Source organism: Natrix helvetica (assembly GCF_964273705.1).
Source record: "Natrix helvetica genome assembly, chromosome: 15".
Lineage (NCBI taxonomy): Eukaryota > Metazoa > Chordata > Lepidosauria > Squamata > Natricidae > Natrix > Natrix helvetica.
The window spans coordinates 11,066,209-11,080,633 of record NC_138565.1 but is presented as its reverse complement, the minus strand read 5'-3'; the positions used below and the strand labels follow the sequence as shown (position 1 = coordinate 11,080,633).

The window sequence follows — 14,425 nt, the reverse complement described above, 5'->3', positions numbered from 1 at the left end:
CAGCAGCAAAACAGAAGGAGTTTGAGGTGGGAGCAACAGATGCGACTTCACTGGCGTCTGTGGGAGGCTTGAAAGAAAAGTTGGGGGCAGAATCTATCCCTCTGGGCTCTAGGAGTCCAAATGACTTAATGGCACAAAGTCAAAAATAGGCAGGATGCCTGCTGTGCTCCGATGCCGGGTGGCCCAGGAAACCATGGGGAAATTCTCAACCAAGGAAAAGTATTTGCTAGAGAAATTAAGAGATTTCTCTTTTAAGGGTTGGGAATTGAGGATATTGTGTATCTAAATGTATTATCCATTTTTCATCCATTCCTTCCTGGCCTCAATTAAGGAGAGTGCCAAAAAGAAAGTTAAAAAAAGAGACCGACACATCAGAGAATGTTGTCCGTATTATTTTTCCATTATTATTTTTCTTTTTAAAAATGTTTTTGCAAAATCAAAATATATGTACAATATTTTGCCTTTTTAATAAAAAATCCTTTTCTTATTTACAAGTAGGAGGGTGGCCGGGGAGAGTAATTAATTACAAACCAAGCACCTCCTTGGGGGAGAAAAGAAATGTTACATCAGCAAACAAACAACAGCCTCTCTTTTTTTCAATCCAGAAACGGGGTTTCTCTTCTTCACAAGGGCCGCCTCCCACAGTTCGATTGCATTGTCTTGTTTGTGTTTGAGAAGAAATGCCACTTTTCCCTGTTCCTCTTGCCTGACCTCCTTCCCCAAACTTCGATGGACTTCTGCAAAGGCTGAATCTCCGCATGTGTTCAGACAAGCGGCGTCTGCAACAAAGGTGGCCACACAACACCGGCTCTTCTCCACAACAAACCTGCGCGGGTGGCCTCGTCTCCATGAGGAGGGGGCTCCCCCTCGGCCTCCCAGTCCCGGCCCAACCCTCCGCTGGCCTTGGCTACTCCACCAGGCCAGCTCATCCCTCGCCTCCTTCTCAGAGAATGCAGGCATGGTGGGGGCTCAGGTTGGCTTCCTTTTGCTTCTACTCCACAGGCGGGGGACGGGTCTCCTCCTCTTCCTCCCACACCTTCCCCCACTGAATCGGCTGGGGGGATTCTGGAGGGATCCAGAAAGAGGGGAAAGACACAACAGGTGGAGAGCAGGTGCCTCAGGCCAGGAGCTTGGACTTTTCCTGATGGCCTCAGCCCCACCTGCCACACAGAAGAGAGGCGGTCTCCAAGAGGGGAAGGGGGCCAGCTGACTGGGCCTGTTAGGCACAAGCTGCATGTCCTTCCCTCTGTCGCTGGGTGTGCTGCGGTGGGCCCTCCTTTATGCCTCTTTCTCATCCTCTCTTAATTTAATTTTAATTTTATTAAATTTATAGACCGCCCCCTCTCTTGGCTTCAGGAGGAACTGGCCAGTGGCCTGGCAGATACGGCCAGCGTATTTCTCTGCTCTGGTTCTGTAAAGCATCTCTCGGCCCCAGCTCAGAGCACTGAATCCTACCCCAGGCTGCAGAACTCCAGACAAAAGCTAGAGAGCAGCAAAGAGAGAACACACAAAGTCCCTCTTGTGCCATCTAGTGGTCACTGGGGGTTTTGCAGGCCAGACAGACGGACTCCTCATTCCTTTCTCCTCCCTACCCCACCTTGCCTCAGTCTAAGTCAATGGTTCTCAATCTTCCCAATGCCGTGACCCTTTAATACAGTTCCTCATGTTGTGGTGACCCCCAACCATATAATTGGTGTCTTGGTTCCTAAGACCATTGAAAATATGTGTTTTCCGATGGTCTTTTCCGATGGACCCCAAAGGGGTCTCGACCCACAGGTTGAGAACCACTGGTCTAAGGGGAGTGTTAGGCAGCTGAGCTCTCTCACTTGGGGAGATTTGCCTGATGACGCAGAGAGTTCTACAGGGACCCCATCCAGCTTTGTTGAGATCAGCTCTGTGTGTGTGTGTGTGTGTGAGAGAGAGAGAGAGAGACAGACAGACAGACAGACTTTCTGCCTCTCTCTGCCATATGTAGGTATTTCCCTACCTGAAAAGGGGAAGGAAGGAAGGAAGGAAGGAAGGAAGGAAGGAAGGAATGATCTCTCTGGCCTAGGGCCAGTCCCATTTCTGGAGGGGCATCCGTGTCAGGGAATGGTAGTTTGCCAGGCTGTCTGTAATGGGCAAAAGGGGAGAAGCAGCCCAGAAAGAGGGTTTTAAAACTGACGCTGATTCCAGGTAAACCTCTCCGTGAAAGGAGGCAAAGCCACTCTGGGCACCAGAGCCACCTGGGCATTCCAAGTGCAGATCTGCTAGGAGTGGGCAGGCAGAGTGGCTGCTGTGCCAATCTCAGGGCGCTATGGGGCAGGCTCCCCGGAGAGGCCAAGCTCCTGCCCCACAAGCAGCCCCGTGGCACCAAAGCCAAGAGAACTGAGGAAGCCAAGGAAGCGGCTCGGGGTTCAAGAGGGCTCCCTGCAGCCTGTTTGGAAGGGAAAGCTAAACCGTCTCACGGCCTGCACACGGCCAGCGGATCTCCCCAAAGTCTGAAAGGCAGGGAGATCCCTCCTTCGCGGCAACTCCCCAGAGTTTGGGGGGGAGCCAAATGCTGGAGATCCCTGTAGGGGATCTGCCTGCAGCTCTTCTATTTGATGCCAATCCTCTTTGGCAGCCTCTTCTCCTAGCAGAAGCTCCTCTGGGGAGCCCTGAATGGAGGGAAACCCTTTGGCCAGCAGGATGAGCAATAATGCAAAGGCTTTCTGGGGCCCTCGGAGGGCAGCGGGAGCTGGCAGGCCCCAAGGAGGCCAACCGTTGCCAGGCCAAGCTGGTTGTGCGACTGGCAGCAGCTCAGATGGGATCCCAGGACTGACAGAGGAAAGACCCACACGACAGAGGGAGAGGCAGCCCACATCTCTCTTGCGCTTCCTTCTCTCCAGCCAGATGTTTGCTCTGCGACCCCGGATTCAAGACAGATTCAGCAAGAACCCCAGCAGGTCTGGAGATGCTCACATGGCTTCCTCTGGACCACAAAGGGCCCCACTCACATTTAGGGCCCCCTCGGCTGGCCCAGGGCCACAGGGGATGCCGGGACTTGCAGAAGACGCCCCCCCCCGCACAAAATTCCTAAGCCAAGGGCCCCCTTTGCAACGTCCTCCTGGGCCTCCCAAACCCTAGAGAAGCATTTCTTCTAGCATCCCCCCCAAGCATCAGAGACCACCAAGCCCATCTTCCACACCTCAGAAGGCTTTGTAGTGCAGGCACTTCTGGCCAGGCCATCGGCTCCTGCCTGCCTGCCTGCCTTCCCCAGAGGTTTCATGGTTTTCTGCAAACGGCGTTTGGTTCCTCCGTGCCAGGAAATTTGCGGGAGAGAAGCAGCTGCGCCTTGCCTGTGCGCACACCTTCCCCCAGCCCCACCCCTGCACATGCCCCCCATGCACTCCCACCCAGGGGCTGGGGAGGGGGCCAGGGAGGGTCTCTTCTCAGTGCTGGAAGAACAGTCCTGTTTCCCTCGGAGGCCCAGAGACGGGCCAGGGCTGCCCCTGGGGACAGAAGCTCCTGCCAGTCTGGGCATCACTGCACCCCCTCCTCCTCCACGTAGGTCGAAGGGAACCAGCCAACCTGCAAGAAATCAGGAGGGGGCCTAAGGACGGAGGGGCAGCCTGGGATGGGACCTGGGGGTGGGGGAGGCTTTTATGACTGAGGGGGCTTGAGTGGGCAGGGCCCGGCACTAAGCTTGTGCCCAGCTGGATGCATCGCTGCTCCTTGGCTGGATGCCCCCTCCCCAATCCGGAAGGGAAAGTGGCAAGAGAGGGCCGTGCCCCTTCCAGAGGCTACTTACTCGGCCGTTGGCCTCTCCCTTCCACCAGCCTTGATCCCCGCCGATCCGACTGTAAATCTTCACCACGTCCCCTTCCTGCAGGGAGAGCTCCCGCATGTCCCGGGCAGCAAAGTTGTACCTGGCCACTGCAGTCCCGATGGCCCGAGGGGTGAAGACTGGAGGGAGGGGGAGATAAAGGGAGAAGAGTGAAGGGGCTTCCCCCAAGACAGCCTGTTTTCTGTGGCTTCTGGCTGAATTCTCCTTTCTTTCTGGCCACAAGGAGCCTTCCTCAGCTGCTGTGAGGCTGCCCTGCCAAGGCTGGACTGGGAGCAGATGGCCGATCTGCCAACGGTGGGCAGAGGGTCAACTCCGTCCTTCCTTACATGACCAGCAGGTGTCACTGTCCTTCAGCAAATGGATGGGGGCCTATACATATATATATATATATACACATCATCTATACTTATTGTATCCAGCGACAGAGAGAGAGAGTGAGCGCTATATATAGATATCTACCTGACCAAAAAGGAGTGGAGGGATTCTGAGAAGTGAAGTGGTGGCCCTGAGGACTGAGAAAGGAAAAATTGTAGGAAGCGCAGGCAGCTGCAGAAAAGAAGTTAGAGGGAAATGGAGGCAGCAGGAGAAAGGGGAGGGGGGGAGGGAGGGAGGGAGGGAGAGAGGGAGGGGGGAGGGAGGGAGAGAGGGAGGGAGGGGGAGACAGTATTAAAGAGGGACATTTACGAAATGGGAGAAATCAGAAAGGCAGGGGAAAAGCCCCCCCAGCTGTCCCCCACCCCCGCTCTTCATGCTTTGGCCTGAGAGGAAGAGGGAGGTGTCTGCATGGCTGACCGGCCTCTCGACCCCTCTCCCTCCCCAGGGGAAGAGCCCACTTTGGGCGGATGTTTGCAGAGGGAGCCAGGCTCTCTCCTGCCTGGAGGGGGTCAAGCAAAGCCTTGGCCTGGGAAGGAGGACCAGGCCCAGCAGGCGGGAAGGGTTTTGCCCCCGTCCTTAAAGCACCAAAGGACTCTCAGCTGCAGCTGCCCAGCAAGGGCCAACCGGACTGTGAAGTGAAGCATGGAGCCCCTGGGCAGCCCCCGAAAGGACCCCCGAGGGAGCCCCAGCCTCAGCCCCAGCCTTTCTCCTCCTCATCTCCCAAATGGGTCTTGGGGACGAAGCCAGAATCCCACAGGAGGGACCCCCCAGCAATCTCGGCCTGAGCCATCGCACTCAGCTGGGGTTTCTGGTTCCTTTGGCCAAGCAGAGCCCATCGGTCCCCTTGCTTGTCCACCCTCATCACTGCCCCTTCATCACTGCCCCCTCACCCGTGGGAGGGGGGGGGACTTTGTGGCCAGTTGGGGGACTTGCAACATTTGGGCCTTTCCCGGGCGGAGGCAGGGAATTCCTGCTTTCTCTGGCGGTGGGGTGGGGGGGTGGGGGGGATGCTTGACTTTCTCCCCATCCAGGCTCAGAGGGATCCGGCCTAAACCCTTCCGCAGCGACTCCAGCGGCCTTTTCATCAACTCAAATTCAGGCGTTAAAGTGGTTTGTTTCAGCCTCAGGGCCCTTTTAGCATTTCTCTACCATTTCTGTGATTTCAGAGCGCTTGAGAGGCTGCCCTGAGGGAGGGAGGAAGAGACCAACTTCCAAAGAGGAAAAGAGAAGGGGGAGGGGGGAGGCCCTTCCCCAGCCCCTCCCTCCCTGCTGAGGGGAGGGCGGCTTCTGGTGGGGGGGGGCGTGGATGTAGGTGGGTGTAAAGCTGGAGGTTTGTTGCAAGCACCTCCCTCCGACCCATTGACCGAAAAGCAGCCACTGGCCACCCCTGCTTAGACTGGGCCCTCGCCCTGCTGGGCTGAGCCACAAGGGTGGCTGCTGAGGGCGAAGCGCCATGGGGCCGGAGTCTTTCCACTGCTGGGCTTCACTGCCGGCCAGCCAGGCCTTCAGGCCAACCGGAAAGAAACCCACTGGTGGGGACTGGGCCTTCAAGGGGCAGCCTGGGGGGTGGGGGGGTGCAGCCATGCAGCCACAGGGCTTCGGCTGGTGGAAGCCAAGGGGAGGGGGCTCCTTTTGCAAGCTCTCCATCTGCTCCGTGACCCCCAGCCGGACGCAGAGGGTCCTTACCCGGGGACCGAGCTAAGGTTCTTGAGGCAGAGCGTTCCCAGGATTTGTACGGATACTTTAAGGTCGTGTCCAGCTGTTTGAAGCTCTCCTTCAGCGAATGGGCTTGGTAGTACTCCACCAACTCCTGCAGAAGACAGGACGAAGAAGCCCCTGAAGCCCCTTGAAGCCTCCAGGAAGATCCAGTCCAAGACAAGGCTCCTTTCCCCCCAAATGCCAACCTACCAAGAGGCTTTCAAACTTTTTGGCTTCTGTGATGTGGATCCAGCTCTCCTTTTCAACCACCTTAATGTGCTTCACCTCGTCATTGAACCTGCGAGGGGGGAGGGCAGGGGTTTGGCAGGGAAGTTCCCCACCCAAAAGCCCACCGCCCTTCACCCTCCAGATTTGCCCCACGGAAGAGCCTGGCAGAGCCTTCAACAGCCGAAGGTCCCATCTGGCAATGGGGGGGGAGGGGGAGGCTTATGGGCTGAAATGCTGGAGGCCCAGTTGAAGGCTTGCTCCACCAGGGAGGCCAAGCAGACCCTCTCCTTGGGGTCTTGAGATGCGAATGGGGTCTCCCATGAAGGACCATCACCCAGACTAATTTTGGACCAATTGTTGGGAGCAGAAAAGATATCTTCGGCGAACTCTAGCAAGTACAAAAGGGTTCAAAAGCCCCCCCCTGGGGGGGGGGCTTTTCTCAGGGCCTTATTAAGCCCCGTGTAACTCTTTGGAACAGGAAGACAGGAAGGGTCTGAAAGCTGCATGAACCCGGCTCCTCTTCCTGGGAGGGGGAGACCCTGCCTGCCCCCCCCCCCCCAGGGGTGCAAGAAGCTGCCCTTCGAGGCCACTGACTTGATGCTGATGGCAAAACGCTCGGCTTCGGCCGGCCTCTCCCGGATCAGGTAGGTCCCGCTGGCATGCTGCTTCAGGAGGTTGTCCGTCTGCTGCCTCTCCATGTTGCCTGCAAACCTAAGATCCACCCTCTGGGTTAGTAGGGACCCCCTTAGATCCCTCTGGCGTTCCTGAGCTGCAGTGGCCTGCAGGGAGACCCCTGGCGCAGAGAGCGGAGCTGGGGAGCTGGGCCTGGTCATCAGGGGCTCAGCCTGGGGGGGGCAGAAGCGGCCGGCCGGTCCTCCCTTTTGTGGCCCTGCAGGGCTTTGGGGGAAGGGGCCCCTTGGCAGCCCTGATGTCTCCCCTAGGCGGGTATGGAAAAAGCCCAGCTGAGGGGGCTCCGTATTTCAGCCCCCCCCCCTGCTCAGAGCATCCCAGGGTTGGAAGGGAAATCCCTGAATCCAGCCCCCCTCCCTCCCCCCAGATGTGCTCTCCCTGCCTGACTGGGTGACCAGAGAGAGAGCTGGTCTTTTCCTCCAGGGCGACGTATTTCAGAAAGTCTCCCCCTCCCCTAATTTTGCTCTTCTCCCCCGAATGCCTTTCTTTGGCTCCCTTCTAAGTTCTCTGAGCTGCTGGCAGAACTGGGCCTCCCCAAATGAAGGGAAGCCTGGCCAAGAAGGGAGGCTGGAGCTCTTCCCTGGGGGCACCTGGGCTGCTGTGGGGATTGGTTTTTCTTTTACAGCCACGTCACACGGTTGGCTCTTCTTTGATTTTAATAAACGGTTATTCCAAGATTGCTTCATCAATAACATATTGAGCCAGCTACATCTATTCCAATAGTTCTCCATTCAATTCTTGTTTCCGCTGTAGTAATTTGGCGTCCACTTGTTACATTAGATGGTTCTTAATCTCAGCCGTTCTTTAACCCAGCAAAATTAATTTAAATCTTATTCCCATTTTGAATCAGCTGTGAGTGGGATGGTCTGACTCATGCAGGCCCAGGCTGAACCTCACGGCCTCTGCTGGGAACCTCCCTGAAGATGGTGAAGGACCATCAAGGGACAGATTAACAGAATTGGAAGGGACTTTGGAGGTCACCTAGTCCAACCCAAGCAGGAGACCCTACACCATTTCTGACAGATGGCAGCCCAGTCTCTTCTTGAAAGCCTCCAGGGATGAAGATCCCACAACCTCCGAAGACATCCTTGGGAGAAGCTTTGTGCCATGCCAGAATCCCCCTGGACCCCTTGGTCTTCTCCTTCGCACCTCCTGCTGCTCCAATCCCAAGTCTCCTCAGCCCCCCGTTCTTCTCCAGCTACCCGAATCTGCAATCGTACACCTCTACAAACTCGGGGGACACTGAGGCCCTCTCCTGCGGCTCCAGGTTGTGGCTTCAAGAAATACCTTCCAGAAAACCCCCAAACAAAGAGGGGGTCACTTCAACATCAAGACTCTTCGGTCCTCTACCATCACCAACCCCACTGCAATCATCCCATTCTCCCCCCCCCCCCCTTTGGCTGAATTGAAAGCCACCAGAGGGCCATGGGAGGGGTCTGCTACGGGGCGGTGGAAATAACTGGTGAACGCACGCACTCTCCATTTGCAGGAGGGGCAGGTGTGTGTGCAAGCCACTTGTACAAATGGAGCTGCCCACTCATGCAAAACCATACCCCCCCCACACCTCCACAAAGTTGGAACCGCTGTGGATCTCTGCCCCACAGGACAGGGAGGGTTGGTTTTTTTTTAAATGTTCAGATGCTTTTTCTTCCTTTTCACAGGTGCAACTGGGAAAGGCTTAGAAAACCAAGAAAGGCTTCCACAAATATGACTCTCCAAATTTTGGCAGCTCTTCCAAGGAACTGGACTGTCAACTGGCCCCCGAGAGAAACGGTTCGTTTGAGGGCCTCCCATTTAATTCCTCAGGGCCGGAGGTCTGGTTGTTTTGAAGAGCGATGCTGAACAGAGAGCGGATTGTACCCAGCGGGCAAGAAACTGTCCCCCGCATCCCACTAGCTTTGAATCTCCCCCCAATTTCCTCACCGATGAGATTCCAGATTAGGGGGAGGGTCCCAGTCAATCCCACCCGCCCAACTCACCAGGGGTACGTGGAATAGTCCATCTCTCGTGAAGGAGGGCGGCTGTTGGGAGGCTGCAGCAGAGAACAAAGGGATGGTTGAGGGGGGGGGGGATTCCAATGAATTCTTCCCAAGGGCATCCCATGCAGGGCTGGTCTGAACAGGAGACCCCAGGGCCAGAAGGAGGGAATTCATCCACAAACTAAAAGAAAGAGGGTAGCCCCTGAAACCAGCAGTCATTAGTCCAGGGCCTCAATTGTGGGGTGAGGGTGGGGGGCTCCTGCAGCTCCCTGCCTCCAGGACTCTTACCCGGGCGTCCACTGGGCAAGGCTTAACCAATGAGCTGGGAAAATAGCCAGATTTCTTGGACACGACGAGTCTCCCCTGGAAGAAAGAGAAGAGTCCTCACGAGGGCCCTCTTGTGGCCTGTGGGCTGCTGGCCCCTCCAGCAGCCGAATCAGAGGAGGAGAGTCAGCATCAAGGCAACCCGGGAGCTCCGAGGGGGAAGAGGGAGGGGAGCTGTCAAAAAGACACAAAGGGGAGCCTGGGCCGTCCGTCAGCCCTCAGATGGAGAGTCAACACTTCCCAGGTCTGGAGGTGGCTGATGAGGAAGAGGAGGGACAGCTGGGCCCAGTGCTGGATGCACAGAAGGCAGAGGAGAGGAGAGCAGTGGAAATCTATCGGCTGGTCCTTGGGACCGAAGAGCCACTGTTGCTAGCAAAGCCCCACCCTAGCTCTGGGGATGAAAGGCAGGGGGCGGAGATGAATAGGTGTGGCTCCCTGAAGTCACCCTGGGCAGGTGGCAGAGAAGGGTAGCAGATTGGTCGAGGGTGCTGGGTCCCGCATGGCAGGATGGGTCCCTGCCCCCAAAATCCTGGTGCTGCTGAATAAACCCAGCAGAGGGAGGGTGGGAGGGAGGGGGGCGTCCTAGCCAGGCTCTCCTCCTCCCCCGAGTAGAGTTGAAGGGTTTCAGGCTTGTTAAAATGCCAGGCAGCTCCAAACCTGAATTCCATGGATAAGGAGCCGAGGAAGCTTTCCTCTTGGAGGACCCACTTACCTCCCACCACTGGGAATCCGGTTCTCCTCGGAGCAGCTCAATCACTTCGCCCATTTGGAAAGTTAAGACTGGTTTCCCTGGTGGAGCTGGGTTGCCATGGTAATTCTGGAGGGCCACCATTTTAGGGCCTGGAAAGAAGCCAGAAACAGCAGGGGTCTGGGTGGGTCTCTCAGCCGAAGAGGCCGCTCTCTGGGGGCCCCTGAAGGTCCCCTTCCGACTCTGTTATTCTGTTCAGAGGGGCTTGGACTCCGCCCTGCAGGAGGTGCCCAGGGCCCCCCCCCTTACAGGAACCTCTGACACCCCCAGCACAAATCTTGAAAGGGACAAACTGCACCAAGTATTCACTCTGCTTTTTGATTTAAGGGGCACATTTTCTAAAAGGCAAGTGGGTGGAGTGGGGAGGAGGAGGAGGAGGGAGAGGGGGTGAGGAGAAGGAGGAGGAGGAGGGAGAGGGGGTGAGGAGAAGGAGGAGGAGGAGGGAGAGGGGGTGAGGAGAAGGAGGAGGAGGAGGGAGAGGGGGTGAGGAGGAGGAGGAGGAGGAGGGAGAGGGAGAGGGGGTGAGGAGGAGGAGGAGGGAGAGGAGGGAGAGGGGGTGAGGAGGAGGAGGAGGGAGAGGGGGTGAGGAGGAGGAGGAGGAGGAGGGAGAGGGGGTGAGGAGGAGGAGGAGGAGGAGGAGGAGAGGGAGAGGGGGTGAGGAGGAGGAGGAGGAGGAGGAGGAGGAGGAGGAGGAGGAGGAGGAGGAGGAGGAGGAGGAGGAGGAGAGGGAGAGGGGGTGAGGAGGAGGAGGAGGGAGAGGGGGTGAGGAGGAGGAGGAGGAGGAGGCGGCTTACCTACATTCAGTGATTCCTGTCCAGAAATAAAAAGAAAGACGTTTCAGTCTCCTGGAGACATTCTGTCCACACTATGAGCTACTCTTGCTCTTAGAACTGACACCCCCCAGGTGCCCCCCCCAGCAAAGGCCTTACAGAGACCTGACAGTTTGGATTCTGAGCTGCAGCCCCCACCCCCCTCTCCCATTTAAATCGGGAGAGAAAACGTCGCAGAGGAAAGGGTGCCCCGTCTCAGGACCAACCAAGGAGCCAGCCTGGCATCTAGGAAAAGGGGCCTTGGAGAAAGGGGACCCGGGGGTCTTCGGCTGGCACTTTGCTCCCCGCAAAGCCCTTCCCCAGAGAGGAGCGAAGAGGAGCTGCATTGCTTACCTGCTCAGCAGGAGAACCTAGAAGGCAACGTTGAAGAGGGGCTGGTTAATGGAGAAGCTACCTAAGAGGATCAGCCCAGCTGGTGAGTTTGTGTGTGCAGATCTCAGGACTACCTGGGCCCCCCCACCCCCATTTCTTACTATTCTTTGACCCACCTTCCGTACTTAGAGCACCCTTTCACAGTTACAAGCATATTGGTTAAATGATGGCGATGTTACAGGAGGGCAAAACACATTTTTCAAAAGGATTTATGACATGCAAAATCCTCTAAACGGCTGCAGAAGGGACGTGTCTCCGCAGCTGCTCTGCCCTTGTGGGACTGAGTGAGAGGCTGACAGGTTACCTTCTACCTGTCCCTGGGAAAGAAGCCCACGGAGACAAGTTTTTTGGACGCAGCGGCCCAGCGAGAGATGCAGGGCACCAAACTCAACAGGCAGCCATTACAGCAAATAGCAATAGCGCTTAGACTTATATACCGCTTTGCAGTCCTCTCCAAGCCTTCTACAGAGCCAGCTTCTTGCCCCCAACAATCTGGGTCCTCATTTTACTCTCCTCAGAAGGACGGAAGGCTGATGGTTGACACTTGAGCTGGTGAGATTCGAACTGCCAAATTACAGGCAGCTGGCAGTCAGCAGAAGGAGCCTGCAGTACTGCACTCTGACCACCATGCGCCCCCATGGCTCACGAACCATCCCTTTTATTGCAGGGAAAGGTGCTGATTTGGAGAGCACCAGCCCAAGCCTCTCCCCACCAGTCTTCCCTGGGGCAAAGGAGTGGAGGGCCCAGGATCTCTGCTTCCCCTGGGGGCACCAGGACAACAGGCTCCCTGGCAGCAGACCCAGCTGCTCTGTTTCCTGGTCTAGTTGGCAGCTCTGCAGGGTCTGATGCAAGGGGCTTCTCTCCCCCGCTCCTCCCTGCTCTACGCGTGGGTCACTTACTGAATTTGCAGGGTGGGATGACCTCCAGGCACTCCTTGTGGGCGCCCGCCTTGCACTTCAGGCACTGGTAGCCTTGGTAGAAGGTCCCCCTGCGGAAAGAGACGCTGCTGGCCCAGAACGCCTGCCTAGAGCTGCACCCCTGGTGGGCGCCCTCCACACAGCAGGAGCAGGGGAGGCTCCAGATCCCCAGGCTCTCCTCAGGTACAGGGAAGCCCTTCCGCTCAGGGGCTGAGCTGGGGCTGAGCCCACCCCTGTCAAAAGCAGCTGTGGCACTGGGGGCCCAGAGCCAAGGAGACCCTCGGTTGAGGCCAGCCGGGCTCCAAAGCAGGTGCAGCAGAGGGGCTGCTTGGGGCAAGGACTCCCCTGCTTTGCTGTGCCAAGAAGCCCCAGAGCTGCACGGCTGCCAGTGGTGCTGGGCCTGCCTGAAGAAGGACAAACGCTCACCTGAGAAACATCTTGCAGGCTTTGCAGTTGGTGGTCTTGTCAAAGGTGAACATCTGGAACTGGTGATTGTTGGCCGTGGCCTTCTCGGGCTTAATGTTGGATCTGGGCAAAGGAAAGGGGCCCCCTCAGCTCCGGCAAAGCAAGTGGCAGCTCCTCTTTGGGGAGGTTGGCAAGAGGGTTCACTCTGCACCCAGGGGGGCTTTGGGGCTCAGGGCCAGGCACAACTCAGCCCTGCCCACACATCCCGTGTGCCAACGCCCGGGCCAAGGCGGCCAGCAGGAGCTTCTGGCTTCTTGGCCGTCCAGCCTGTCGGTCGGAGACTCACATGGCCATCTCAAACTGCTCCATCCACTTCCGTTTCATCTCTTCCGTCTTGCAGAAAAACTGGAACCCCTGTTTGCCTTGAAGGTGAGTGAGGTAGAAGCCGTAAGACCACTGTGGGGAAAGAGAGAGGGATGCAGAGGCAGCAGAAAGCCAAGGCCAGTGCGGGCCAGGAGGGCTGGGGGGAGCCATTGCACCACCCTGACATCTGGCCTCAAGAGGCACCCTTGGGCGGCCGAGTCGCAGCACCAGAGGCAGCAAGCTTGGCCAACCGCCCTCCCTTCCTGGCCACAATGAATGGGAATTCGGGGCTGGTTCCGAGAGGGCAGAAGCCGGGGCTGGCATGGCTTCCTTCTCTTTCTCTGCCTCTCCACTTGCCCTCCTCGGGGAAGCCTCCCTCAAAGGGCTGCTTGTAAGCCTCCCTGCAGTAACTGCAGCCCCCCCCCCCCCCCCGCAGCCCCCTGGAGGATGCCCAATCAGCCCTGTTGAGGATGATTACAGCAGCAGCAAAAGGCAAAGAGAGTGGGAATCGGTAGAGATGGCTTACCATTTTCCCATGCAACTGAGAAGCAAAAAGGAAGCGAAGGAGAGACACACTTAGTTACCACAAGCTCCAAATCCCACCTGTTTGGACTCTAAAACAAGGGGGGGGCTTTCTCCCCATCCCCACAGCCCCCAGTCCCAGGTGGGCCAGCTGTTCAGGGAATGAGTGGAGGGTCTCTTTGTGGATCTGCACCCTCCAGAGCTTGGGGGGGGGGAATTCCATCTGCTAAGCCCCCTGGAAGAACAGGGGTTCCTTCATGCAGGGAAGAAAGAGGGGCTGGATGTCCTGAGATCTCCTTCCTGCAGCCACACATCCCTTCAAGCAGCAACTGTCCACGAGGGAGCCCTTGTTGGCAGCTGACCAGAAAAGGGGCCACGCAGCACAAGGACACCCCCTGCCCCCAGGCCAGTGGAGAATGGGCAGCCTGAGCAGTCTGGCTCTTTTGGGGGGCAGGCCCTCTACAGCTCCTTGCAGCCCCATCAGGCAAGGTTGCCCCCCAAAGAGACAGCAGCTGTGCTTCCAGCTGTTAGAGCTCTCCCCCACTTGCGGTGCCCAACGTTGGCCAGGAAGGGAAGGGAGAAAAGAGAGGGGGAGGGGGCCCCTGCACCCCCCCCCACCTTCTTGATGTCCTTGTTGTTGGTGGGGTCATCGGTCATCTTGTAACAGAGCAACTCCAGGATGTCCTTCTGCTCGTAGTTGTAGCCTTTCCTCTTGCAGACAATCACCACTTTATCAAACAGAAACAAATACCTGTCCCAGAATCAGAAGAGGAAACTCAGCAAGCACATTCGCTCTCCCCCCAGGCCCTGGGGACGGGGCTCCCACCCTCCCCACTCTCCTCCCGGGACCCTAACCTTAACCCTAACCCTCTCCTCCAGTGACCAGGAGATCCATGCCAGCTGAAGAGGGGTCACTTGTGCCTTTGGTCAAGAGGATTTATCATCTCTGGCCAGTGTAACCCATTTCTGGCCCCAAGAAGTTTCAAGGGGCTGCCTGGGAGTCCCACCCTAGAGGAGATTCTGTGTCTCCAACAGACCCAGCCAGATGCCCCCCCCCCGCAAGGCCCTTCTCCTCGTCTCTTCCTGCCCCCCCCCTTTAAAAGCCAGCTCCTGCAGCCTGCCATGGGGCTCAGCACAGGGCCAGAGCACCTGGGCAGCTTGGCACA

The 14,425-nt window shown here is 57.3% G+C and overlaps 1 protein-coding gene across 4 annotated transcripts in view; it reads right to left on the bottom strand.

Annotated features, from left to right (window-relative positions):
• Positions 1 to 379: 379 nt before the first annotated feature.
• The window catches only part of VAV2 (vav guanine nucleotide exchange factor 2), a 108,132-nt gene continuing 94,086 nt past the window's right edge, over positions 380 to 14,425 (bottom strand). Inside the window, exons 14-29 of one of the 4 annotated variants that reach the window (XM_081967485.1) lie at positions 13,878 to 14,010; positions 12,721 to 12,830; positions 12,396 to 12,497; positions 11,952 to 12,040; positions 11,014 to 11,030; positions 10,645 to 10,660; positions 9,815 to 9,942; positions 9,067 to 9,141; positions 8,779 to 8,831; positions 6,704 to 6,820; positions 6,092 to 6,179; positions 5,870 to 5,993; positions 4,268 to 4,354; positions 3,773 to 3,927; positions 1,336 to 3,552; positions 380 to 1,290 (exon numbers count right to left, since the gene is read on the bottom strand). In XM_081967485.1, the coding sequence (XP_081823611.1) occupies positions 3,505 to 3,552; positions 3,773 to 3,927; positions 4,268 to 4,354; positions 5,870 to 5,993; positions 6,092 to 6,179; positions 6,704 to 6,820; positions 8,779 to 8,831; positions 9,067 to 9,141; positions 9,815 to 9,942; positions 10,645 to 10,660; positions 11,014 to 11,030; positions 11,952 to 12,040; positions 12,396 to 12,497; positions 12,721 to 12,830; positions 13,878 to 14,010 (1,342 nt within the window). In that variant the 3' untranslated portion in view covers positions 380 to 1,290; positions 1,336 to 3,504. Of the gene's footprint in view, positions 1,291 to 1,335; positions 3,553 to 3,772; positions 3,928 to 4,267; positions 4,355 to 5,869; positions 5,994 to 6,091; positions 6,180 to 6,703; positions 6,821 to 7,270; positions 8,087 to 8,778; positions 8,832 to 9,066; positions 9,142 to 9,814; positions 9,943 to 10,644; positions 10,661 to 11,013; positions 11,031 to 11,951; positions 12,041 to 12,395; positions 12,498 to 12,720; positions 12,831 to 13,877; positions 14,011 to 14,425 lie in introns of those variants that run through there. The other 3 variants (XM_081967483.1, XM_081967482.1, XM_081967484.1) reach the window with 3 other exon arrangements.